Here is a 26,640-nt window from a genome sequence, read left to right on the forward strand (position 1 = left end):
TCTGTAATTCTTTTTCCTACTTTTATTTTAAATTCTGGTATTACAAATGCTACTCCTATTTTTTCATCTGTTTTTGATGCGTCTGTGTAAATCTGGACATAATGATAGTAATTGTTTATATATTCTTGTATTATACTTGAATCTAATCTACATTTTGGATCCTTTTTCTTTTCCATCAATGCCATATCCACCACTGCTTCTGGTAACAGCCACGGTGGCACTACTGGCAAAGGCAACATTAAACTTATTTCTTTTTCATATATTTGAAATTCTTCTGCTATACTATTGATAATCCAACCAAAACTCTTAACTTGTTTTTTTTCTTTTTCCCAGCATGGTTTTAAAATATCACGTGTGGGATTATCCGGATTATTGCTTTGTAAGTTTATCCAGTAATTTATTGCTAACTGTTTCCTTCTTAAATCTAATGGCATCTCTCCCATCTCTACCTGAAGTGCTGCTATTGGACTGGTTCTGATTGCTCCTGTACAAATTCTTAAAGCTTGATGTTGTATATTGTCTAATTTTATAAGATGAGTGTTTGCTGCTGATCCATAAATTATACTTCCATAATCAATATTTGATCTAATTAATCCTGTATAAATTCTTTTTAATGATGTTCGATCTGCTCCCCAATCAATACCAGCCATACATCTCATAATGTTTAATATTCTTTTGCATTTATCTATGATTTTTTCTATATGTACTTTCCATATAATTTTTTCATCAAACCATATACCTAAAAATTTTATATTTTTTACTTGTTCTAAAACTTGATTGTATAATTTTAGTTTGATATTTTCTCTTTTCCTTTTCTGTGTAAACACCATTAGTTTTGTTTTTTCCACTGAGAATTTAAATCCCCATTGATTTGCCCATTGTTCTATTCTAATAATCTCATCCTGTATTTTCTTTTCAATAAATTTGATATTACGATCCCTTTTCCATATAGCTCCATCATCTGCAAATAGTGAGCAACCGACTTCCTTACCAATATTTTTAAATACATCATTTATCATTATAGAAAACAATAACGGACTTATAATACTTCCTTGAGGAGTACCATTATCTACTATATATCTTCCTGACAATTCTTGACCAATTCTTACTTGTATTGTTCTATTTGATAAAAAATCTTTAATCCAGTTAAACATTTTTCCAGTAATACCCATTTTATTTAATTTAATTAATAATCCTTCAACCCACATCATGTCATATGCTTTTTCTATATCAAAAAATACAGCTACTACATTTTCTTTGTTTATTTGTGCTCTCCTAATTTCATATTCTAAACATAATGCAGAGTCATTTGTGCTTCTCCCTTTTCTAAACCCATTTTGATTTCTAGATATATATCCATTAATATTTAAATAATATGTTAATCTATTATTAATCATTTTTTCCATTATTTTACAAATATTTGATGTTAATGCGATTGGTCTATAATTTTCTGGTTTTGTGTTATCTTTTCCTGGTTTAACTATTGGAATAATTATTGCTTCCTTCCAGCTCTGTGGCAGCTCTCCCTCCTCCCAGACTTTATTGTATAATTCTAATATTTTGTCTTTTGCTTTGTCATTAAGATGTTCTATCATCGTATAGTAAATTTGATCTTTTCCAGGTGATGTATTTTTTGTTTTCCTGGTTACAAAGTTCAATTCTCCTTGTGTAAATGGTTCATTTATTAATTTATTTGTATCTACATTATTTTGCATTAATTCTTTATATTTCATCTTTGTGATTTCCCTACCTTTCTTTCCCTCTTCACTAATATTATTTGAACTATGAATTTTACTAAATGTTTTAGCTAATATTTCTGCTTTTTCTTTATCTTCCGTTATAGTTATATTATCTATTTTTAATATAGGATATCCATATTCTTTTCTAATACCCTTCATTCTTTTAATCGTTTTCCAAATTTGATCAATTTTTGTTTCTCTCCCTACGGTATTACAAAAGTTTCTCCAATATTCTCTTTTTGTATGTTTAATGATCTTTCTTACCTTTGCCTGCTTTCTTTTGTACTCAATTAAATTCTGATAAATTGGGTTACTTTTTAACATTTTAAATGCTTTATTTCTTAATTTTATTACTTCACTACATTCTTTTGTCCACCATGGCACAATTTTTTTATCGTTCTTTCTTCCTCCTTTTTTTATTGATTCTTCTGCAGCCTGTAATATTTTTTTACAGATATTTATATTTAAACTATTTATATCAATTGACTCATCTATTTCTTCCAATTTCTTTTGACTTAAATATTTAAATTTTTCCCAATCAGCCTTATTAAAGTTCCATCTTTTATATAATCCTGTATTCCTGTTATTTATTAATATTCCTGTTATGATTTTAATGGGGTAATGATCACTGCCTACTGTTGTATCTTTGTCAATGTCCCACTCACAGTTATTGGCTAAACAATTTGATACTATTGTTAAATCAATCACAGATTCTGTACCTGTTTTTACATTAATTCTTGTTCCTTTTCCATCATTTATACATACCAAATTTTTTATTTCCATTATTTCTTCAATAACTTGTCCATTTTTATTATTACATTTTCCCCATAATGTGCTGTTAGCATTAAAATCTCCACACCAGATTACTTTTCCTTCTAAGTATCCCATTAATTCATCCATCAACTCAAATGATAATATTTTACATGGATTATAAAAATTTATTATTTTACACTTTTCCTTTTTATTGTAAATTTCAACTACTATATATTCTAACTCTTTGCCTTTTCCTAATATCTGATATTGTATCCCTTCTTTTATAAATATTCCACATCCTCCTCCACTTCCTTCTATTCTATCCCTTCTGATACTATTATACCCTTTAAACACAAAATCTAGGTTTGGTTTTAACCATGTCTCCTGTATACATATAATTTCTGGTTTTTCTTCAATTCCATCTATATACCCTTTAAATTCCTGTCCATTAGCGATTAAACTTCTTGCATTCCACTGTAATATTATCATATATTTCTATCAGCTGGGGTTCCTCCTTGCCTTCCATCTGTTTCCAACTTTTTATTAATGTTTTCCCAAGATCCTTCTTTAAACCCTAAGAACTTTTCTGCTCCTCTGACTATTATTTTAATCTTTTCTGTTTTGTGTTTAGCCTGTTCAGTGCAGTTAATGACATAAGCTATGAATAATATCAGTTTTTCCACAGACATTGTAACATTTTCCTCTGATTCTACTTTTCTTTGTTGATAATCTTGAATCCTAATTTGACCTTCATCCCTTGATCTTTCTTTCTGTACATTTTTGACTGCTTCGGCATAGCTTATGTTTTTAGTCATTTTAATTTGTTGGATTTCTTTTGCTTTCTTCCTTACCTCACATCCCCCGAATGTAACTCTATGTTGCCCTCCACAATTGCAACATTTTTCCTGCACTTCTTCCCCACAATCTTCAATTCTGTGATCTTCTCCACACTTTGGACATCTTTGTTTTCCTTTACAGACAGCTGCTATATGACCATATCTCTGACATTTAAAACATCTTAGTGGTGGAGGAATGAAAGGCCTCACAGAAAAACTCAGATATCCTATTTTAACATTTTGTGGCAACACCTTTTCTTCAAAATCTATTAAAATTGACAGGCTTCCTACTCTTTCACCATTTACATTTTTTGTCAGTCTTTTGAGATTTTTTACCTTTGCACCAACAATGCTTTTTTTTAACTTGTCTATATCTTCCTCCATAGGAATGCCATAAATTACCCCCCGAATGATTTTATCTTCTCCTATAATCTTCCTCTCTGTCACTGTTTTCTTGCAAATGTTTTCCACTTGTAAAGCCTTTCTTCTTTGTTCTTCAGTTTTACACACCACCAGTATATTTCCATCTCTCAAGACCTTCACCATTTCAACATCTCCTATCTTTTTTTTAATTTCTCTAGATAGTGAAATAGGACTCAGGTTCTCTTTTTCTTCTTCATTTTTTATCTTTAATATTATTTTACATTCTTCCCTTCCGATTTTCCTCCTAACTACTCTCTCTTCTTCAGAACTGTTTTCTTCCAACTCTCTTTTATTCCTTTGGCTGTCTAACATTTTTCCTTCTTCTGCTTTACCTCTTCCGCGTCCTCTCCCTCTACTTACTGGCGTCCATTCATCAAAGTCCATATTATCCTCCTGTGTATCCATTCTGAACCATTCACATACCAGTTTATGCCTTTTACTGCCACTTCCAAAAGTAAATAATTTCTACCACTGTGGGGTTCTTAGTAGACCAACGTTTTCAGATCGAAGTTTCGCGCCAAGATCCTGCCTCCAACCAATCCTTTTCCGGGTTCCGCTCCAACCGTGCACCAATTCACTATAAGCTGTTTGCGATCCGCCATTATAGAAAAGAAGAAGACAGAGCGCGTAGTACGTCTTACGTAGCTGTCACGTGGTAGCGTGAGCAGAAACAAATATGGCGCCGCGAAAGTGAGGAAAAATCTGCTGAGAGCTTTTAAACTGAAATTGCTGTAGCTTTGGTAGCGTTCAGATTAAAACAAAAACTCAAACAAAGACAAATTAAAAGTTAATTTGCGTTTTAACTTGATAGTTATTTGAACAGAAAACGGAGACAACTAACTTTATTTGCGGCTTTTTAATATCTCGTGCGTTCAGTTTGTTTGCATACCAACCGCCGTCCTTGCGAGCTGTCAGTTAACGTTCGGTTGACGTGTTCTGTTTGACCGGAAGGAGCTGTTTAAACATTCATTTATCCGGTTTGTTTGGTTACTTTAGGCCTCTCCTGTCAGTCAGCGCTCAGGGGTTGGATGATCCCACGAGCCAATGAGAGGAAGAGGAGGACACTCTTCATCATCGTCATCAGGTAACAGCTGCTGTGACTCCCGTTTAGTTAAAAAAAAAAAAAAGAAAATGCCTCTGGGTTTGCTCACCCGCAGTTTCAACATACAAATCCATCAGAATAAATCTGGATATTAGGGGAAAGTTAATTTATTTCATGTGAAATCTTGATATATAGTTTCATTGTACAGTGATACGTTTGTTAATTTAGATAACTGTGGCTTACCTAAGTAAAAACCCCAAATTAAGTTTCTCAGAATTAATAATTTTTAGATCAATTATACTATAAAACCAGTAAAATTGAAAGTATTATTAATACAAAAATATCAACCCGTTGAAAAGCATGTTCATAAACTGCACAGTATTTGCTCTCCATACTTTGTCAGGGCTTCTTTTCCATGAATTACTGCCTCAGTGTGGCATGGCATGGAGCTGATCAGCCTGTGGTATAATTGACATGTTGAGGAGGAACAGGTTTCTTTAATAGCGGCCTTCGTCTCATCTGACTTGTTGCTCTGATGTCTCTCATCTTTCTCATGACCAGTGGTTCTCAATTCTGGTCCTCAGTGTCCACTGTGGTTTGTGTTTTTTTGTTATCTTTGCTTCAACACAACCGATTTACACAACTCCATTGCCACCTCAGCATCCCATCTAGTGCTGCAGAGGCCTCTTAATCCCCCATTCATTGTAGTCAGATGTGTGGCAGCATGGGAACACTTAAAACACACAGGATAGTGGGTCCTGAGGACAATGAGTAACTACATTGTTGTTGACATCGCTCCACTGATGCCCTAATGCAACTCCAGTTTTCAATAGCCTGTATGCTGCCAACCTTAAAGATGCATCCTTGGTCCAACACACCTAAATCCTGTGGCTGAATTACTTCTTCAGCATGTAATCAAGGTGTAAATTTAAATGTGTTGAAGCAGATACACATCTGAATGGACTGGAGTTTAACATCCCTGCTTTAAGGCGTTTAGGTCAGGACAGTTTTGCTGAACAGTCAAGCACAGCGATACCTTGTTAATTTAAGCAAATATTGGGACTTTTGGCGGGATGGGCAGGGGCCAAGTCCTGCAAGAAAAAGAAATCAGCATTTGCTTCAGTCCTTTCAATGCTGCAGCAGCTTTTTCTACAGCACTTTTTCCTTCCTCTCAACTTTTGGTTTATATCATTGGAAACAACAGTTTGTGAATAATCAGCTTTTTTAGCAGTGACGTTTGTGGCTTGCCTTCCTTGTAGAGGGTGCCAGTGACTTGCTGCTGGACATTTGTTAAGTCAGAAGTCTTTTCCATTATTGTGCAGGCAATAATGAAAACATTTCTGTATTGAAATCATTTATTACTGGTCTTGGGTAATACTCTGAGAAAGAATAATATGGGTTTTAATTGGATGCAAGCCATAATCATAAAAAACAAAATATATATCACTCTGTGTGTAATCAATCTATACAGTGGGGAGAACAAGTATTTAATACACTGCAGATTTTGCACATTTTCCAACTTGCAAAGCATGTAGAAGTCTTTAATTTTTAACAGCTCAGTTCAGCTGGCCAATTTATATTTCAACTCTCACTTATGGTCATGAGATATGGACCATGACTCAAATAAAGATATACTGGATAAATAAGGTTCTTTGGCTCCTCTACAGTGACTGTTATAATACATTTTAACTAAAAGTTATATCTAAAAATGAGCACAAGTTTTATATAATAATGCAATAGGAAAGGTTAGTTTTAGCAGCTCTGAACATCTGCTTAGACGTCAGTTCTACATGGCAGATGTTTTCTTTTTAGTACTTTAAAGTCAGTCAGTCATTTTCTACCACTTATTCCATAGTGGGTCGCAGGGGAGCTGGTGCCTATCTCCAGCAGTCTATGGGCGAGAGGCAGGGTACACCCTGGGCAGGTCGCCAGTCCATCACAGGGCAACACACAAACAACCATGCACACACTCATTCATACACCTAAGGGCAATTTAGAGTGACCAATTAACCTAACAGGCATGTCTTTGGACTGTGGGAGGAAGTCAGAGTACCTGGTGAGAACCCACGCATGCACGGGGAGAACATGCAAACTCCATGCAGAAAGACCCCAGGCTGGGAATTGAACCCAGGACCTTCTTGCTGCAAGGCAACAGTGCTACCAACAGTGCCACCGTGCACCGTAAAGTCATATAACTGAAATACAGTATGTGCTTTAACTAAAATGTGTTGCCTAAATACTCTATTCTTTGACCCGAATCCTAAAAAAATGAAATCAATTAAATAGATATTTAATTTCTCAACAATGCTGAAGAACCATATGTTCAAAAAACTTTGTCATCTTTTTCTAAAGTCAAGTTTGTGGCTCTAAATTGAATTAATTTACAGCAAAAGCAAAATGGCTTTGTGGAGTGAAAAGGTTGGAGTCCTGCTCTAAAGGATGGCTGTCTCTGAGATCAGGAGCTGCTATCCAGCAGCGCTGTTGCTCCTCTAGATGGAAAGGAGTCAGCTAACGTGGAACATCTGCCTCTCTTAAGAGGTTTTACTCCAAGAGGAGACCCCTGGGCAGACCTAACTAACGAGGGAAAATAAAACAAAATAATTTGACTGGGAGGAAATTTGATTTGAGCTCCAACAGGTTTATAAGATTTTATATTTTAAGTGGGCTAAAGAGGGTTGTTTTCTGGGTTTAAACTAGGAATATATTAATATTTTTCTTTATTATTGTGTAAATAAATGGACTTGAGAAAATGCAGATAAAAGGTTTAGTTTGAAATATAGTTGATGTTTAGCAGCTGACTGGCTGAAGATTTGATCATGTTACGCACCCACTCTTTTCGTCCCATATTGATGTAATTTTAGCAAAGTTCTATGATCAAACAGAAACCGTGTGCTGCCCACATAAAGTTGTACAGGAACCCTCAAGTATCAAATTTCTTCCTATCACAGCGATTCGACAGCAGATCAGGATGGCTCTGAGGAAGCAGCTGATCCAGAACATCTCCTGCGACAGCCAACAAGATGAAAACACACAGGACGAAGCTTCTGCTGACACAGATAGCAGGGTAAAGATGTTTAAAATGAAAACCTATATAGTTTAAATGTCTGTACTAAAAATGGAACCTAAAAGTTGTTGACTGATTAAGCTACAGAAGAATAAATTGAATATGTGGCTTAAAATGGTATCTGTTTTTCAGGATGAGGTCTCATCTTTACTTCGGCCACCGTCATTAACACGAGAGAAGCGGCAAAAGGAGAGGGAGAACCACTCCAACCAGAAAGGTGAATGAATAAATAATAATTATGGTCCATGGATAAAAGCTTAGACTTTAAATAAATTAACTTTAAAGGAGGTTCTGCCAATAACAGACTGAGAACTGCAGCAGCTGCACATGTCTTCTGACAGATAATACATTTTCTGTCGCGGGCTGTTGAAAACTGTTCAGAAATTTTCCAAATGTTAAAACATTTGCTCTCAAACTTTCAGTTCAGTTTCAGTTTAGTTTTTTTATTTATATAGCACCAATTCACAACACATGTCGTCTCAAGGCACTTCACAAAAGTCAAGTTCATACATTCCAATTAATCGTAACCATTGAACAGTTCAATCAGATTCAGTTATTTATTCAAATTGGATAAAAAGTTTTTCTGTCTAAGGAAACCCAGCAGATTGCATCCAGTCAGTGACTTGCAGCATTCACTCCTCCTGGATGAGCAGATAGAGACAGTGGACAGTCACTGGCGTTGACTTTGCAGCAATCCCTCATACTGAGCATGCATGTAGCGACAGTGGAGAGGAAAAACTCCCTTTTAACAGGAAGAAACCTCCAGCAGAACCAGAAACAGGCTCAGTGTGAGCGGCCATCTGCCACGACCGACTGGGGGTTTGAGAGAACAGAGCAGAGACACAAAGAAGCACTGATCCAGGAGTACTTTCTATGGGAAGGAAAAGTAAATGTTAATGGAGGTAGCTCCTTTAGTTGTTTCATCTAGAAAGAAAGAACAGATAAACTCTGAGCCAGTTTTCAAGGTTAGAGTCTGAAAGAGAGCACATAGAGTTAGTTACAGTAGAAGCTCAGTCAGTAGTTATTTCTAGGAGAGAGAAAGGGTTAAACACTAAAAGACAGGGCTATGTGGATCATCGGTAGAGGGTGAGCATTAAGTTGTTGCCAGCAGAAGCTTGGACAATGCCCCTCTCCAGAAAGGTGTCACAGGTAGACACAGAGCCAGGCCAGGTGTAGCTTCTAGGAAGAGAAAAGAGAGAACAAAGTTAAAAGCTGAAATAACAGCAAATAATGCAGAATTAGAGAGTAGTATGAGAATGTAGCGAAGAGGGTGAAAGTGGTCATTATGTCCTCCAGCAGCCTAAGCCTATAGCAGCATAACTACACAGATAGTTTCAGTTCAGATTATTTAGTTAAACGGCGCTTATTTACAACAATGTCGTCTCAAGGAACCCCACAAAGGGTCCCACTGATGGTCATTGTTATACTAAAAACCACAAGGATTGGGATACCTCTCTCTGTCAGACTGATTATAACCATTGGAAAAGAGAAGGGGTCATACAGGTAGCAGAAGTGGAGGTTGTGTTTGCACCTCAACCATAACTGAGCCGGTTTAGGCTAAACCTGACTCCCCCTTACTCCATCCAACAGGGAGGGAGGAAGGCGGAGGTAAAAAAATAAGGAAGATAGCCTAAGCCACTCTAACTATAAGCTTTATCAAAAAAGAAAGTTTTAAGTCTAGTCTTAATAGTAGACAGGGTGTCTGCCTCACGGACTAAAACTGGGAGCTGGTTCCACAGGAGAGGAGCCTGATAACTAAAGGATCTGCCTCCCATTCTACTTCTAGAGACTCTAGGAACCACCAGTAAACCTGCAGTCTGAGAACGAAGTGCTCTGTTAGGAACATATGGACCAATCAGATCTCTGATGTATGATGGAGCTAAATCATTAAGGGCTTTATATGTGAGGAGGAGAATTTTAAATTCTATTCTGGATTTAACAGGGAGCCAATGAAGGGAAGCTAAAATAGGAGAAATATTATCTCTCTTTTTAATTTTCATCAGAACTCTTGCTGCAGCATTTTGAATCAGCTGAAGGCTTTTAACTGCATTTTGTGGACATCCTGATAGTAAAGAATTACAATAGTCCAGCCTTGAAGTAACAAATGCATGAACTAGTTTTTCAGCGTCACTCCTGGACAGGATATTTCTAATTTTGGAAATGTTCCGGAGGTGAAAGAAGGAAACCCTAGAAACCTGTTTAATATGGGATTTAAATGACATGTCCTGGTCAAAAATAACACCAAGGTTTTTTACTTTATTATCGGAGGTCAATTTAATGCCATCCAGGTTAAGTGATTGACTAAGCAGTTTCTTTTTTAAAGACTCCGATCCAAAGACGAAAACTTCTGTCTTGTCTGAATTTAGAAGCAGAGAATTTAAAGCCATCCAACTTTCTTTCCATAGACAGTATGCCTGCCATCATGGCTGTTTCCTGGAGTGGGCCACTAATAGTTATTGTTGCTGTTAACCTGGTGAACTCTTCTGTATGTTTTCTTTACTATAGAAAGTACCCCAAGCTGTGTGCCTATGGGTTTGTCTTTCTCATAGAAAATACTCATCTCATTCTGCTTATGTTTTTTTCTGTCCTGTAGAAAGTACTTTTCTTAATAGAAATCATTTTACCAGGTGGCAAATAATTTACTAGTAGTTGTAGTAAAGTCATAGAAAACCATCAGATTCATTACATTCATGCTCCTGAGTCTCTGTAATTAAAAAATTGATTGAATGAGGCATGTTCAGAATAATAGCAGTGTGTAGTTTAACTACTGAGGTCTTTTATTTTGTGAAAAGACAGATGTCATCAGGTGGCCCTTATTTAAGGATGATGCCAGCTCATGTTGTACATGCATTTCTCTAATCCGATTGAAAACTTGTGGGATGACATCAAAAATGCTGTGTCTGAGGCAAAGCCAAGAAATGCAGAGTTGTGAAATGTTGCCAAATCATCATGGATTGGAAGCCAGATGTTCCCAGAAGCCAGATGTTGGTCGATTCCATGCAACACAGATATGAGCGGATCTCAGAAACGATCGTTATACAACTAAATATTAGTTTAGGGATTCACAGGAATGATAAATCACACAGTAACCATCTGAGTTTGTAAAGAATAATCAGACACTGCTATTTAGATATAGAGCTTAATTTTCATTTTTCTTCCTTTCTGTGATGTGATTTTAAGATTGATGCATATTTCTTCATGGTTTGATTTAAAATATCATGTGCAGTGTTCCCAATGCATGTAAATAAAAACGATTCTAAAGATGTTGAGCTTTACACACATTTTTAAACATACTGCTATTATTTTGAACACAACAGTTGTCCTGGCCAAGTGCTTTTATGGTTTTTGTCTTTTCTATAGAAACTACTTTTGGCTCCATTTGTTTTATTTGCACCAGTTTTTCCATGAAGGAATGCCTCGCCTAGAAAGCACTCCTGACCCAGTCCCTCTCTTACTTTCATTCGCATACAAATAGTTTGTGATCAGGCTCTCTTGTCCCAGTGTTTCAGATTTGTTAAGTCCAAAAGAAAGTACCCCTCAGGGCCAGTATCTGCATTGTATAGAAATGAACTGGATTGGTTTTAGGTTAATTTGGATTGAACTAGATTCTGAATAATCCGATGAATGTGGCTTTAGGTTTCATTTGTTGTGTTCAATAACTGAATTAAATTCAATTCTGAAGGCATGTAAGATCCAAGCCTTGTTGGATAAGTGTGGTCAGGGTGTTTGCATTTATCCTGTCTCCTGCATTATAAACATAAGAGTTCTTTACGAGGGTGACTGTGACACTCTTTGCCGTGTCATTTGTGTTGCATTTAGCACAGAAAAGTTTGAAGAACACACAGAAGTTTGGGTTTCCAGGTCTCCGTATTTTCCTTCTCAGAAGTTTAAATTTTCCATGACATTTAACCCATCACAGAGTTTTGTATGTACACACAGAAGAGCTAACTGTTTATAAAGTTAAGAAAACTTGACTCTGCGGCACAAATGGACTATTTTCTGTGTTCGTTCCTCAGAGATGACAGAGGAGGAGATGATGGACCTGGCCCTGCAACTAAGCAAACAGGAAGCCAGCAATACAGCACTGAAAAAGCAGCGAGAGGACGAGGATGTGATGAAGGCCATCCAGGAGAGCGTGAGTTCAGGTTTTACTTAACTTTCTGCAGAAATCCTGTAGAGACAGAGCAAAAAGTCAGCACATCTGAGTAGTGGAATAAATGTAGGATTATATCAACTCAAAGTTTCTCCTTGCACAACAGCAAATCAGTGCATCTCAGCTCAGTGTGTTCATATTTAAATGCAGACAGAAATCTGTTCTCTGTTGAAATCGTTTCATTACGTTGGAATTCAGACTCTTCAAACATTTCAAAGATTTTTCCGTTCAGAGGTGAAGCTGGAACAGAGTCTCAAAGCATCAGGTTAGACCAAAACCTGCACAAAAATTATCCAGATGTGAGCAATCAGTTCCCAGGAAGAGAGTAAACCTTGACATCTGCTGGATGCAGCTTTTATCCCAGAAGGTTTTCTCTCTTGTAGATGATCAACCAGACACAACCTTGTCTTAATTCTCCAAGTAAATCTCCGCTCGATGGCGCCCCCCTGAGTACCGCTTCTCGACAAAAACTCTCATACTCCAATGGGGAGAAGTTGCCGGGGAATGGCTGCACATTGGAAGGTGACATGAACTCAGGTGAGTCTGTGGAGTCTTGTCTCCTTCACTCAGACCTTCTGAATTACTAAAGTTGTTTTCAAATAAAAATAACGCATTTGTATAAAAATTGCTTGACATTGTGTTGTTTTCTTAGAAGTTGTTGGACCAAGAGGTGAAACTATTACCAGGAGTAAGAAGCGGAAAAGAGGCACAGGCAGTCCTCTGTTGGAGATGCCAGATTTGTCACAGACTCAGATGTCTTCTCAGAATTCTCCCTCCAGTCCCGAATCATTCTCAGCTCATTTGGACTCTCCACAGGTCAGCCACAGTTTCGCTGTCTCCTTTCTTTTCAATTGTAATTTATTATCAGTAAAACATCCAAAGAAAAGTGATAGTTTTTGTTGTTTCTTCTCTTTGGAACCAGAGTTCCAGCTCAACTCATATCGATGACTCCCAGCTCCAGATGTCTCCAGTCTTCCCACTGACCGGCTGCAAAGCGGAGGTCCACATCAACCGGCTCAACTCGGATCTAGTGGAGACCTGCAAGAGCACCGGGTTTGTCTTGTGTTCTCAGGATAGGTTGACTTTGACTCAAAGTTCTGCTCAGTCCAGAAGCCCCATATTTCCCCAGAGTAACCAGATATCCTCTCCCAAAAGTCCTGTGTTCCCAGGAGATGACGAGGGAAATGAAGGACAGCCAGAGTGGAACCCCAAGTTTAAGAGTCCAGTTTTTGGCAAGACTGCTGAGTGTGAAATGTCTCTGCATGCCTCTAAACACTCTGCCACTGAAAATGCAGAGTTTGGTTTTTTCACTCAGGAGAGTCTAATCCCCACTGTGAGGTCGTGTCCCCCCCAGAGCCCTGTGCTCCCTAAAAGGTCTTCAGATTGGTCATTACTCCTTATTGACCCTGACCAAGGACAGGTGGAGCAGAGAGATGAACGCTCCACGAGCCCGGTGTTTGGTTTGACTGACCAGCAGGTAAAACCTGCAGAGCTCAGAGGTTCTGAGCATGATCAAAGTCCCCCCGACTGCAGCAAGGTGAGCTGTTTTTACATTTATTGCAGGTTAAAGAAAAACAACTTCACTGTCATGAAACTTACAGGACAGAGTACAGAAGCTGTTTTTTAACTATTTACAAGCTGTTGATAGTTTGGCTATTAAAAAACTTAACAATTATAACTATTATTTAATAATTAAGTATGAATAAAGTTAGAATATAACATTTGTAGGCAGACTAAAAAAATCAGGCAACCACCTGATCAGGAATCAATAGCCAAACAACTTTGGGTCGTTCAGGTATTGTCCTGTTAATCCCAGCCCAATATAGTGTGGTATTATAGAACAATACATGAAATTGGAGATATGGGCACAACAAATTATTTTCAGAATATGAGAATTTATTAACAAAAATAATTAAACTTGAAGTTAAAAATACTTCAGTTAACAAACCCACAGAAACCCATAACTAATAAAATGATGCTGTGATACCACGGTTCAATGTGAATATACTTGTTTAACAACCAAGGTTTGTCTGGGGGAATTTGGGATTAGGTCAAATTAGTTTTAAAACTAATGAAGAACAACAACCAGTTCATAATGCAAATAAGAGAGATAAAGTATTATTTCAAGTACTATATACTATATATTCAAGTATTATATAAATTCAGTCCATTTACTATTTAAAATTGTATTTTATTATTATTATTATTTGCTGAATTAGAAATGAAAAACCATTTGGACAATTGATTTTTAATGTTGTTAATGAGTCGTCACAGTGGATAATTTTGAAATGGAGTGATGGACTACTGATAAGCTAGCCTCTCACAAACAGGCAGACATGATGATGTCACATCAAGATTAGGGGTTCAGCTACACAAAGGAAAAATAGCAGTCTTTATTTTGCAGTCCCTTTAAGTCACATATATACCTATAACTACTATTAATATAAATGTTGATGTGTGTATGAGCGCTGGGCTCGCGGCCCTTTACGGCGGATCGTAACACAGAATGAATGAGCTATGCTGCAAACACAGCTACCGTAGCTTTTGTTTTAGCAATAGCAGAGCTTTTAGCCTTAGCTTGGCAGGTAACTGATAGCTGGCTTATAAGGCTATGCGGACATATTTAATATAGGTTGGGGAGAGGAGATGAAGGGAAAACATGGATAAAATGGGCAAGCTCAGGTGACTGGAGCATCAGTGCTCAAACCACTCAGGGTCCTGAGGGTCGGGATACACTCTCCTGTCTTCTTCATGGAAACTGTAATCTGCAACTGAACAGCAGTAGGAGTTAATTCAGACATGTTTAGCTGCAGTTAGATTTAGAGAAAAGCTTGTGTGGCTGAAAGAGGCCAGAGCAACCCTTCCTTGTGGCAGTTTATATAACTTTGAAACAGCTGGTTTGGCATCCTTTTATGTTTTTTTTTTTGTGTCTTTTTAGACAAATATTGTGAAACTCTGTCCAACTAGACTGTGAGAATTAGCTCATCAGTTTTATTCCACGTTGATCAAAAAATGTACGTTTTTTAACCCATTTGAACTGTTTTTGGTTTCCTGCCTTTTTCATCTAAAGGACATAAAGTCTGATGGCTGTCAAACTGCTGAGTGCAACAGACATTTACCTAAGTCAGGTACAATGAAACATCACACATTATTTTTATCAACAAACCATATTGTGATCAGAGATGGACTCACACCGTTTTCATGTTTCTCAAGTGTTAGAAGAGCTAATTGAAAAACCCAAAGGCTTGAACTCTGCAGAGACGTACCTGACGAGTGACAGGGCACTGGTCTGGTCAGAACAGGATGAAGATGACGTTCTGGTACAGAGAAAATTCAGATCAAAGCTCTATTATTGTTTTTTTGCTATTTGTATTGGTTTTGTGTCACCAGATATAACCTTATTTTTCTGCTGCTGTCAGCATTAAGAGCTATGGTTTACATTTGTTTTCATTGATAAATCTTATTGACCTCCTTTCGTCTTTATTGTTTCTGTGTGCGCTACTGCAGCCAGTTGGTTCTCCTAGCCCAGTCTTCCCTGAAGAGAAAGTTGTTGTTCCAAATGTCAGCCAGCCTGGATCCTCCCCAAATCACTTGTCGGAATCTTCCCAAGAACCAACTGGGCCGGGCTGCAGGTAAATGGATCTTATATCACAGACGACAGTCTCTAACTGGGAATTTTCAATATTACAACTGCAAAAAAATTTTGTTTAAATTTTTGTACATGTTGGTCTTCAAAATGGATATAATTTTATAGTTTAGTTAATATATAAAACCCAGGTACATCTTTTGTTCTCCTTTTTAACATTGGTACCATTGTGCTACAAAGAGAGTTCTCCCTATAAAATGCCTAAAACCTGGAGCTGACTAAAACAGGTGCCTTCAGGGCAAACCTGATGAGCACCTCTGGTCTTTCTGTTTCCAGCCTGAAATCCCTGAAATGTGATCCGGGCTGCAAGAAACATGTATCATCTGGAACTATCTCCGCTTCTACGTCCACCAACCAGCAGCAGTTTCACACCTCAGGGCAGGAGCTCCATCTTGTGAGTAGACAGGAGGTGGTCCCTCCACCTGGGGAACCTTCAGGCAACCAGACGATTAACTACTACTGGGGGGTTCCCTTCTGTCCGAGAAGCCTGGACCCAGACACATACACCCAGGTGATTCAGACAGATTAAAGTTTTAACCAAGTGACATGCTCAGGAATCTGGTTCCCACCAGGAGAAACGCAGGATTTAAACTTTAAGCCAGTTTAGAATGAAAGAACATGAGTTAAGTTATTATTCTTTATATTTTAAAAACAGATAATGAGCTCATTGACCATAAAAATGTCAACAAATGAATAATATTTGAACTTCTAACTTTAGCATCAGTGTAAAATGTCAGCCTTGCACAGAGATGCTGAATGGGTTGTTTTTTTTTCCTAAGGTGATCATGGCTCAGATGGAGGTTTATGAGAAGAGTCTGAAACAGGCTCAAAGGGGGCTTCTAAGGAAGGCTGAGTGGGGGGAGGCCATCCAGCCGCAGCCACAGGTGAAACAATCCCCCCTACGGTCCTTCAAACGGCTTCTCAGTTATTGACTTGCACATACAAGCTTCAAAATAATTGCAGTGTGTTTTTAAAACAGTCCTCGTAATGGCTTTCATGTCCATACAACCAGAAGTTTTCTGTTTCTATTAAGGATTAGATTGGATTAATCTTGCTGGTCTAGTGATGCTGCTCATTTACTGGTGTGTTCAGGGTCATTGTCTTGTTGTCCTTTTCCAAATGAAAAGTTGATCAAATTTTTTATCATTGTACAGAAAATGGAGAAAGGGGAATGTTAGGCTGTTCAAAAAATAGTAAGACATCTATGAATCTTTCAGTTATTTAGCTGTATAACTACTGTTTCATCACTATTGTGTTGCATAGAAACCACTAATTTCTGACATCTGTGAACAGATATTTCCTGCCAAAGAACACATTCGGTTGTCTCAGAAACAACATTTCTGGTGTCACCTCACAAGTTTTCCATTTGACTAAGAATTTAGTTGGTTTCTCCATGGCTGTAATCTTGTTGGTCTGGTAATGCTGCTCCTTTATGCCCCTTTTTTATTAGTACCTATTCTACTCGACTCGGGTCAGGTCGGCTCTACACGGTTTGGTTTGTTTTCCAATTACAACTGAGTACCATCTCGATGTGGGCCAGATCAACAATAGCAAAAAAGTAACATGTGACGAAACACTCTGGATAAGTATAGGAGAGAGGTGGAAGCTATGGAGCGCTATCAAGCCTACAACGATTTAATGGTTAAAGATATTAGTTATTACAATATGCTGTGATTAGTGACGCCACCTACCTACCCAATCACTGACAGACAGTCTTCTGACGTTTTCAGCACTGGTCGGCTCGCTTGGAACCGCAAGCAGGCAAGTCCTAAAAACCGTAACAGTACCTTGTAACTGTTAGCAATGGAAAAGCCTAAAAAGCGAGTAGAGCCACACCGAACAGCGCTGAGTAGAGACTAGTGGAAAAGGGTTATACCTGGTATGTTTAGTGTTGTTGTCTTGTTGAAACACCCATTTTAAGACATTTTCATATATTTCGATCTAGTCATACTGACCCATGATTCTTGGTATGTGATAAACATTCCTGACACTACAATGAGAAACATCCCAATATCATGATACACGAGCCACCGTTCTTTACAGTGTGGCTTGAATTCAGTGATGGGCGTCATCTGACAAACTGTCTGTGGCCCCTTGACCCAGAAAATAATACGGACTTCCTGTCTTGACACCTGTTCAAAGAATAAATGATCTTGCTGACTGAACTCTACACTGCTATCACTTTGATCCTCTTTTCATTTGATTCACTAGTAGGGTTGGGCATCATTTGAATTTGAATTATTCCAGTTCCAATTCCTTATTTCGACTCCGGTTCCTAATGATTCTCGATTCCAATTCTTTTAAGAGGCAAGGTCAATAAAGTTTCATGGTTTAAATGAGCTAGCTAACCAGAGTTCTTTCTAGATGAAATAGGGTGCCACAAAAAGGTTGCAGCACATATTTTGTAAACTTTTCCTTATATATGTAGTAACCTTTCTGTGGGACTCTTCAGTTTGTTGCACCGGCATCTTTCCCTTGGACGCTATGGTGAACGAAGTAGCACATTACGGAGTGTGGTCTACTCAGTGTTGGCATAAGACGGGTTTTTTTGTTTTCCTTACCTGATTCTAACTGTAGTGTGGCGCTGGGCTGAGTGTTGGAGCCAGAGGAAGGTTGGCGCAGCGTGTCAAAGACGGGGCACTCTGTTTAATTCGGTTGTTTGTGTACCTTCCTTTACATGATGCAATCTTATTGCAAGTGTTGCACTGAGGCGACTGGTCATTTCTTTTATTAAAGTTAAGGTACACTTCGGATCACCGGCGCACACTTCCCATGGTCGTGTGCACACTTCCAGCAGATTCATTTCGTTGGTGTTTGGCGGTTTCGCCTTCTGGTTGGTAGACTAGGTATCCAAACTAGGAATCGAAATTAAAAAATTTGAATGATTCCAGGAGAATCATAACGTTACTCCCGGTTCCAATCTATTCTCAAGACTTGATGCCCAACCCTAATCAGTAGCATGCATGTCATGACTGGCTGCTTTCTATTACTCTGTTACATCTGCTAGTAAATGCTTGGCCATGTACAAATATAAGCTAAAACCGTGATTACACGGTTACAGATTTTGAACCCTTCTGATGCTCTTTTGTTTTCTCCCAGAAGTCCCTGTCCCCCAAAGCACCAGCTGAATCGCATCAGCCTTGCGTTTCTCGAAGGTAAAATTCATTCTTAAAAACTTAATATAGTAAAATTGTTGAGGTTGTGTTGGGAACAGGGCTCCTAATAATGGAATTTTTTCGAACCAAGCTCATATGAATTTCATATAAAACCAGGGATTTACATTTCTACTTTGATTAAATTCCCAGGACAAAGCTATGTTTTTGTTCCTCGTCATGTTTTTTTCATGAACTCCTTTGGTTTAACAGCCTCTTTATGAAACGGTAGATGTTGCTTTCTCTGTATGATGATAAAACTTTACATACAGGTGCAGCTTAATATCTAAATTATCATTGAAAAGTTGATATATCCTAGTAACTCAGAAAAAAAACTTGCATATTAAATAGATTACTTAAAAAAAGAGTGATATATTTCAAGTTTCTAAATGTTAATTTTGATAAGTATGGCTTACAGATAATAGAAAACCTAAAATTCACTTCCCAACAAAATTTGATAATTACGTCAGAATAATTACGATTTTTAACTCCGAAATGTTGACTCACTGTCACCCTCCACAAGGAGAACAGGCCACAAAAGGTTCATCGCCAAAAAAGCAGGCTGTTCACTCAGTGATTTATCCAAGCATATTAATTTCAAAGTTAATTGGAAGGAAAAACTGTGGTGTATCTGTGGATATAATACATGTCCCTCATTGCAGTCTTACTTAATTTGGCAGCAGTCCCACCTCCACTTTACACTTGATGATCAAGAGACAATAACATTGAAACCACAAATGATTTTAAAGGCCTGAATAGGGATAATGTTGAGTCTCTCATTGAATTTTCTCATCATATCATTGCGGTTGGTCTCGAGTCTGAAAACTTAAAACAAATTTGACTCGTTGATTTTTTTTATTTTATTTTTCTCAGATTCTAAGCATTTTTACATGCACCCCACTAAGCATTCATTGCATAAAAAGTTAACAATTAGATGATGAGGTGATCCTCAGCCTCAAACGTTCACCACTTAAGGGCCACTCCAAAGATTTCAGAATGTCGCCTTGTTTAACAGCACTTCAGTCTTTCCTCTGATCCGTTTGGTCCTGTTTGTCAGGAGAGGCCTCCGACTGAGAGGTAGTAAAAGGAGCGAAGCTGCTGGTTTTCTTCCAGATGAGGAAGAGGAGAGGAAAGATGAAAGAGAAGACGAGCAGCAAGACAAGGAGGAAGAGGAGAAAGAGGGCGATGAAGTACAGATAGATACTGACTGTGAGGTTTGTCTAGGTACAGAAGCTTCGTTTTATAGCTTTAACTCCACTGTTTTCAGTCTTCTTAGCTGCTGACTACAGATATCTCATGTTTGTAACAAACAGAAACACAACTGAGCGACAACAACAGCACAAAAGACCTGAGCTTGGACGCTGATACTGAAGCACAAGTAAGATCCCTGCTAGAAGTTAAAAAATGTTACTGTACCTACAGTCCCTTAACTGGCAAATCCTGTACCGATTTAAGGTGATAATAGCAGAATACGGCATTCACTTACTTGACGAGTGGCAAATATGAATGAAAACCCATCAGATGGACTATAAACGGATATAAAAACAGATTTGTAAGAGTTACAAAGATGATCATTATCAGCATCATCATTTGCTTCAGCTTTGTCATCCACAGCAGCTTTCATGGCTCAGGAGTCAGAGTTCTAAAAATTCATTTTCAGACTAATATATTTCAAGAATTGGTTTCTGTTGATTTAAACGATTATGGCTTACAGATAATTAAACCCCAAAATTCAGTAAAAAAAAAGGTAGAATATAACAGGATTAAAAAAAATACATTTAAACTGTGAAGTTACGACCCACACAAAAAGGGAGAGACTGCTGACTTGACTGTCACTGAGCCCCACAGTAAACATTAATATTTAGCGCCACCTTCTGTTCACACTTCAGGGTAAAGAGGTAACATCAAAACACCAGTAATTTTTTTTCATTAAAATGTTTAAATGTGAGCAATGTTTAATTTCTCTCATTGAATCCCTGAAATATTTAATTCAGTTATTGTTTTAAAGCCAGAACTGATCGACCCTTTTGTAAAAAAAAGCTTCATGGTGGAAATCTTTGCAGAAGGAAATAATTCTGACTAAAAACAGAGACTGATAAATCTAAAGCTTGTTCCTGTTGACCGCTGAGTGGTGGAATCTACTTGTCATTTTTGCATCTGAATTTGTTTCATACTGAACTAACCTGATAATTTAATCAACCAACAGGTGCTTTAAATCTACAACAAAAACCTGTAGAAGATTCAAAATGCTCTTGGGTTTAGTGTGAGCTCTGGGGTAATTTTATCGCTGAGTCTGTATGGATGAAAAAATATCCTGGGATGATCTTATGGTCAATTTCTCTCCCATTTTTCTCTGATCTCTTTACAGCCTCCACAGAAAAGTCCTGAGCTGCCTGAGATAGAGATGGTTCTTAGAGATGATGTTCCGACCAGAGACATGCCTCTGGAGCAAAGAATGAAAAGTAAAAAAACTGAAAATCAAACACGTTTTGTTGTAATTCTATAAATTTGCTGTTAGAAGTAAATTTATGTGTGATTGCTTTTAGCCACAAAGGATTCAGAGATGGAGGAAAATGTCTCAGGTTGCAGGGAAGATGCTGGAGGTCAGCCTGCAGGAGAGGTAGAGAAAGTAAATGAGACCAGGAAGGATCCAGGTGTGGAGGAGATGGAAGACCGAGGTCTGCAAAGATCAGAATCTCCTGAACTGGAAGCGGCTGTTGTCCCTCACAGCCCTGAAACGTCTGTCGACTGCCCCATCTGTCAGGGATCGTTTCCTGCGAGCGAGATTGAAATGCACGCGGCGTACTGTGATGGAGAGGTCACTGTGGTCGGCCAGAGGAGGCCTGAAAGCCAACGTTTCCAAGGTGACACAAAGATTAGTCCTAGTTTGACAGATTATTAATAAACAGCGTTCCGATGCAGTCTTGAAAATTATAGAATTTGCTTCTAATTAACAGAAGTTGCCTTTTTTTTCTTTGATAAAATTGATTATGGTGTTGTAATTTTTATTTTACACCCAGTGTGATTAACAGCGTTGCAGACATGATTTTACAGATTGAATGTTCATGGACTGGAACTTTGTCACATTTTCGTTTTTAATCTTGTAACAGACACAAACTTCAGTGCATTCTATGTCACAGACCAAAGCAAAAAAGCCCAAAATTGGGAAGTGGAAACAGAATAATATTTGGTTTTTTAAAACCAACTTTTTTTACTTTTACATGTTGTTGTACAAGTTTGATATCTCATAATAATGAACCACTGATCACTAGAAAACAACCTTTAATTTCAGTGTTATTGAATAATCAAACCTTTTAACAAAATAAGAAAATCTTATCTAACAAGATATTTTTTTCTAAATTTGTTACAAAACTATTTCAAAGAAACGTTTATCTCGTGAAAAACAAACTTAAGAAAACAAGAGAAGGAAACTAATCCTCACAAATGTTTGCGTCATGGTTATCTCAAGATAATTACATAATGTAATTGTTACAAGGATTAGCTTGAGATCTTTTTATCTTCCGCTGTTATCGCAACAAAGCCAGCTTTCAGTCTTGATTTTTGACATAACAAGAACATAAACTGTTACTTTTAAGATCTCGTTATCTTATGATAGTAGTTACGTTTACGTGGAAATAAGTCATCTGAATAACAGCCGATCGGACTAAAAATGCGTCATGTAAACATGTCAGTCGGAATATTCTAATCGGATTCGGCAGGATCGGAATGAAATTATAATCCGACTGAGAGGGGTGGTTTATGCCGATTGACAATCCGATTGACATGCATGTAAACGGTTTACAGGCTCGAGTTATTCTGAATGAGACAAACTGCGCATGTGCACCCCACATCAACGTGACGTATTTGCGCTTTGAGTGGCTAGACACAGCTAGCTATGTCGGGGAAGCAAAACTGGCCCGTGTGCGACACAACTTTTCTATTAGAAATTTTAAAAGAGCTCAAAATCATCGAAAGTCTAGGAACACAGATTTATTTAGACAGTTCATGAAAAGCTGGAGACGGTCAGAATTCATCGGACAATCGACCAAATAAGCGGTTCTATTCCGAATAAAGCCATGTGCATCATGGTCAGATTGATTGTGTGCCCATATAAACGGTTCAATTCGATTTATTTTTTTTGTTTTTAGTCTGAATACATTTCAGTCCAGTCGTGAAATGTTCTGCATGTAAACATAGATAATGAAGGCAAACAAGTTGTCTAGATAATTACACAACCACAGTTTTGTCTCTCGTGGTGGGGCTGAGACTCAGGTGATAAAATGGGTTTTGTGCGCAGGTTTACAGTTTGTAATCACTGATGCTGAAGCCCAAATCTTTATAGGTAAAACTCAGGTTGGGCAACACTGCCATCTCGAGGCTGAACTGGAATTTACAGCAATTACAACCTAAAACTTTCTGACGTAAAGGATTGAGAGATTTACTGTTTTCCTGGGATGTTGTGCTGATGTTTTTTCTCTTTGTTGACAGATTCAGTGAAACCTCGTAGGAAGAGGATGAGAAGAACAGAGGCGATATCAGAGGAAACCACCCATCTCTCTGTTAGCAGGTCTGTAGAAGCTAGCTGTTAAGGAATACACTCAGATTAGCAGATCACATACTTAAATTTGATTCAACCTTTTTTTCACGACATTATCTGCCACTTTGTGATTTTTGTCTTGCATATTGGTATTCAAACCTTATGAAGCTGGTCTTATTCTAGAGAGCTACATCAATACAGGTTTTCATTTTAAGATCTCAGTAAAACTGATTCTTTGATCCACAGAACGCAGGAGAAATGTTTCATCTGTCAGAAATCTGTTCCTCCAAAAGATTACAGTCGTCACACAGAACTCTGCCTTCAGCGTGGGACAGTGAGGAGGGCAGCAGTAAGCCAAAAACAGCTTTGATCACACATTCAAATTTGGTGGCAATAAAAACTGTGTTGAACTTTTTTCCTGCAAACACCAGAAGGGAAACTTGTTGTCGGCTCTGGAGCAAACAGAAAGCAGGGACTCAGGTGAGTGGTTTTTAAACAAGCTTCTTGTTTTTCCCACTCACTTATGTTCGGTTTTCCCCTCACTTCTCTCATAAAGGAAGCTTTTCAGAGAATCGTTTTTGTCTGAATTGGGCAAAAACAAAAAAGTGATGCATTACTTGAGGAGAAAAAAAGGATGTTTTGGTGGGACTGTATAATAAAACATCAGCATTATGTTGATGTGTTAGGTTTTCCACTGTCAGCCATCAATAGTTTGGTGAAGACTCAACAATATCAGTTTTACTTCAGTAGTTTTCCTGCAGCAGGTGGAGGTTGCGAAGACGGGTGCAGTTTTTTAGTTGGATCACCAAGAGGGCGCTGAGGCTGAGCAATTGTTTCTCATCAACACCCAAACAACTGGGGTCAAAACATCAAATAAAAACAAAATATTTCTGCAGCTTCTTGTCATTCTTATCAGTGCTTTTCTGGACACAAAATTACCAACAGATCTAAAGTTGGGCAGCACACCAGGTTTCACACTTTACATGAAAGCAAACAGACAAACAGGTGAGACAAGGAAATGACAGAATTTTTTCAAATTTGTAAAGAACTTAAGCTTTGAACAAACACAAGTAAAGGGTGAGGAAGAGAGCTGTTTGTTTTTCACTCATCAAATCAGATGATTGAGAACCTCTGAGGGTTAATGACAAACGGGAACAGTTTGTTTCATTGTGATTTGTGAGAATTTCATGTTTTTCTTGTCACTCCATTCTTAGAGGATACAAAAACAACCCTGATGTGTCTGAGGTGACAGACATCAGTCTGGAAAACCAGTGAAGCATTTAAACTGGTTCATGTGTTGTCTTTAGGCGGTTGGTGTGTGTCTGTTTCCTCATGCATGGAATCTGTTTTCTAGACGGCAGAGCAGCTTTGGCCTCGCCCTCGAATCAAAGCACAACCTGAGTGCTTGAATAAAGGGAGAAGCTACGAACCGTCTGCTCCTTGTTTATTAAAGGTCCACTGAAACATTTTAAAGATCAAAACATCAGAAATTAAACATGAGTAGGAAGAAACTAAGGAACAATATTCAGAATTCCCTCTCGGGCAGCTTGAAGCATCTCCGATTAGCTTTGATTTTGTGTCTCCTCACAGTCTTCAGCTGTAAGACGTTTTCTCCCCAGAAACAAACTCAGGTTTGATGTTGTACTCTTTTCACAGCTGCTGGACCATCAGGATCCAAACCCCAACCAGAGTAAGAAAACACTTCAGATTTATTCAACACAGCTACCTCCTTCTGAGCTCCACTCCTGCATATCATCTGTGTTCTGTTTCATCATTTCTGAAGTTTGATGTTTTGTTTCAAATAGTTTTTTTGTCTTGTGTACATTGGAGCTGAAAGGGTTTCTTGAGTTTTGGAGATTTTTCTGCCTGAATGATTTGGAGTCTAGCAGCGTGTGTTTGTGTCCGACTTTCAGAGCTGTTATCGATCTGCGGGATGATGATGATGACGAGGACGTTTTGGCGTACAGGATCAGTAACTCTCCCATCAGATCATTCACTCCCATCTCTGAGGCCACCGGATGCCTTATCGACTTCAGAAAACAGCAGCGAACCAAGAAGCCCAGTCAAAGACGAAGATGACGTCATGAGGAAGGCACCAGAACCCTAACCGTCACAACACTGGATAGGCTGCCAATGCTATGATGAAGCCTTCAAGATGTTTTGCCTAAACACAAAATAAGCACTTGAACAATGAGAGGAAACTTTGTTGAAACCACTACCTGTGGCTGATGTCAAACTACCTCCTTTGTATAAACATTCCCTTTATGTTACTGTAATTCTGCTTTTATTTACATTTAAAATCTTTTAATCAAGCAAACCTTCGATTTAAAATAAACTTTGATTTTCTCTGAAAAACAGCTGAACAAAACTGTAGTGCCTCCTACTGTCAGAATAAATTATTACAAACCTAAATACAACAAAAAATCAGACCCTGACAAGTTAAATCACATGTAATAAAAACTGATATTCTCTTTAAACAGTGTTAACATTTATGAAAATTTGCTTTTATTTCCACAAGATAATTTTACTTAACTCCTGTTATCCTAAAGTATCAAATTTGTTGTATTTTCCAGCTCAGAACCATCATAGAACGCCAGAAAACAAAAACAAAACCCCTGTAGTTTGCTTACCAGGCAAACAGGTCGGCAGATGATGGTGAACATGGAACTATCCTGCACCACCTCGAGCATCACCCAGAGATGTACACCAGGACCCTGTTTGTGGACTTCAGCTCTGCCTTGAACACCATCAACACAGATATCCCCCACCGGAAGCTCATCCAGCTCAAAGTGCCGGTTTCCACCTGTCAGTACATCACCATATTTCTGACTGACTGGCAGCAGCAGGTGAGGCTGGGGAGCACAAGAACCATCAGCATCAGCTCCCCTCAAGGGTGTGTTCTCTCCCCACTCCTCTCTCTACACTAATGATTGTGGACCCGTTTGTGAAACTCCTGAAGTTTGCAGATGACATCATTGTCATTGGTCTGATCCAGGACAGCCAAGAGTCTATATAGAGGCAGGAGGTGGATCGACTGGTCCACTGGTTCCGCCTAAAGAGTCTTCAGGATTGACATTTCCTCCATCCTGGACCTGTTCAAGTTTAGGGTCAGGAAAAGGGCAACTAACATCTCTGCAAACCTCACACATTCTAGTCACAGACTGTTTAGACCTTCAGGTCAGTGCTACAGAGAGTTATCTGCAAAAACGTGCTGCCACAGAACCCGTTTCCCCAGGCTCTCTGTTGAACTCTGTTGAGAGTAGCCGTCTACTCTGCCTGGAAACAAAATAAGCAT

The 26,640-nt window shown here is 38.2% G+C and overlaps 1 protein-coding gene and 1 long non-coding RNA gene across 9 annotated transcripts; both read left to right on the forward strand.

The window, feature by feature from the left end:
- The first annotated feature begins 4,400 nt into the window (after positions 1 to 4,400).
- uimc1 (ubiquitin interaction motif containing 1) lies at positions 4,401 to 25,822 on the forward strand. Of its 8 annotated transcripts, none has more exons than XM_047379646.1 (23): positions 4,402 to 4,835; positions 7,742 to 7,857; positions 7,990 to 8,074; positions 11,874 to 11,992; positions 12,394 to 12,547; positions 12,663 to 12,826; positions 12,933 to 13,063; positions 13,166 to 13,547; positions 15,081 to 15,138; positions 15,224 to 15,330; positions 15,518 to 15,642; positions 15,894 to 16,167; positions 16,436 to 16,540; positions 18,756 to 18,811; positions 19,866 to 20,032; positions 20,122 to 20,186; positions 21,177 to 21,270; positions 21,355 to 21,672; positions 23,297 to 23,375; positions 23,592 to 23,694; positions 23,777 to 23,825; positions 25,002 to 25,035; positions 25,259 to 25,822. In XM_047379646.1, the coding sequence occupies exons 1-23, from the start codon at positions 4,796 to 4,798 to the stop codon at positions 25,422 to 25,424; spliced, it is 2,991 nt and encodes a 996-aa protein (XP_047235602.1). In that variant the 5' UTR covers positions 4,402 to 4,795; the 3' UTR covers positions 25,425 to 25,822. The 8 variants fall into 8 exon arrangements, with proteins under 8 accessions (XP_047235600.1, XP_047235599.1, XP_047235603.1 ...); XM_047379642.1 differs by having other exon boundaries at positions 4,407 to 4,441; positions 4,748 to 4,835; positions 12,933 to 13,547; XM_047379644.1 differs by having other exon boundaries at positions 4,401 to 4,835; positions 12,933 to 13,547; positions 18,759 to 18,811.
- LOC124876682 lies at positions 16,560 to 17,826 on the forward strand. The gene is made up of 2 exons (XR_007040351.1): positions 16,560 to 17,297; positions 17,387 to 17,826. It is a non-coding gene; the product is annotated as an uncharacterized LOC124876682 (long non-coding RNA).
- Positions 25,823 to 26,640: the final 818 nt, after the last annotated feature.

Source organism: Girardinichthys multiradiatus, chromosome 11 (genome assembly GCF_021462225.1).
Source record: "Girardinichthys multiradiatus isolate DD_20200921_A chromosome 11, DD_fGirMul_XY1, whole genome shotgun sequence".
NCBI lineage: Eukaryota > Metazoa > Chordata > Actinopteri > Cyprinodontiformes > Goodeidae > Girardinichthys > Girardinichthys multiradiatus.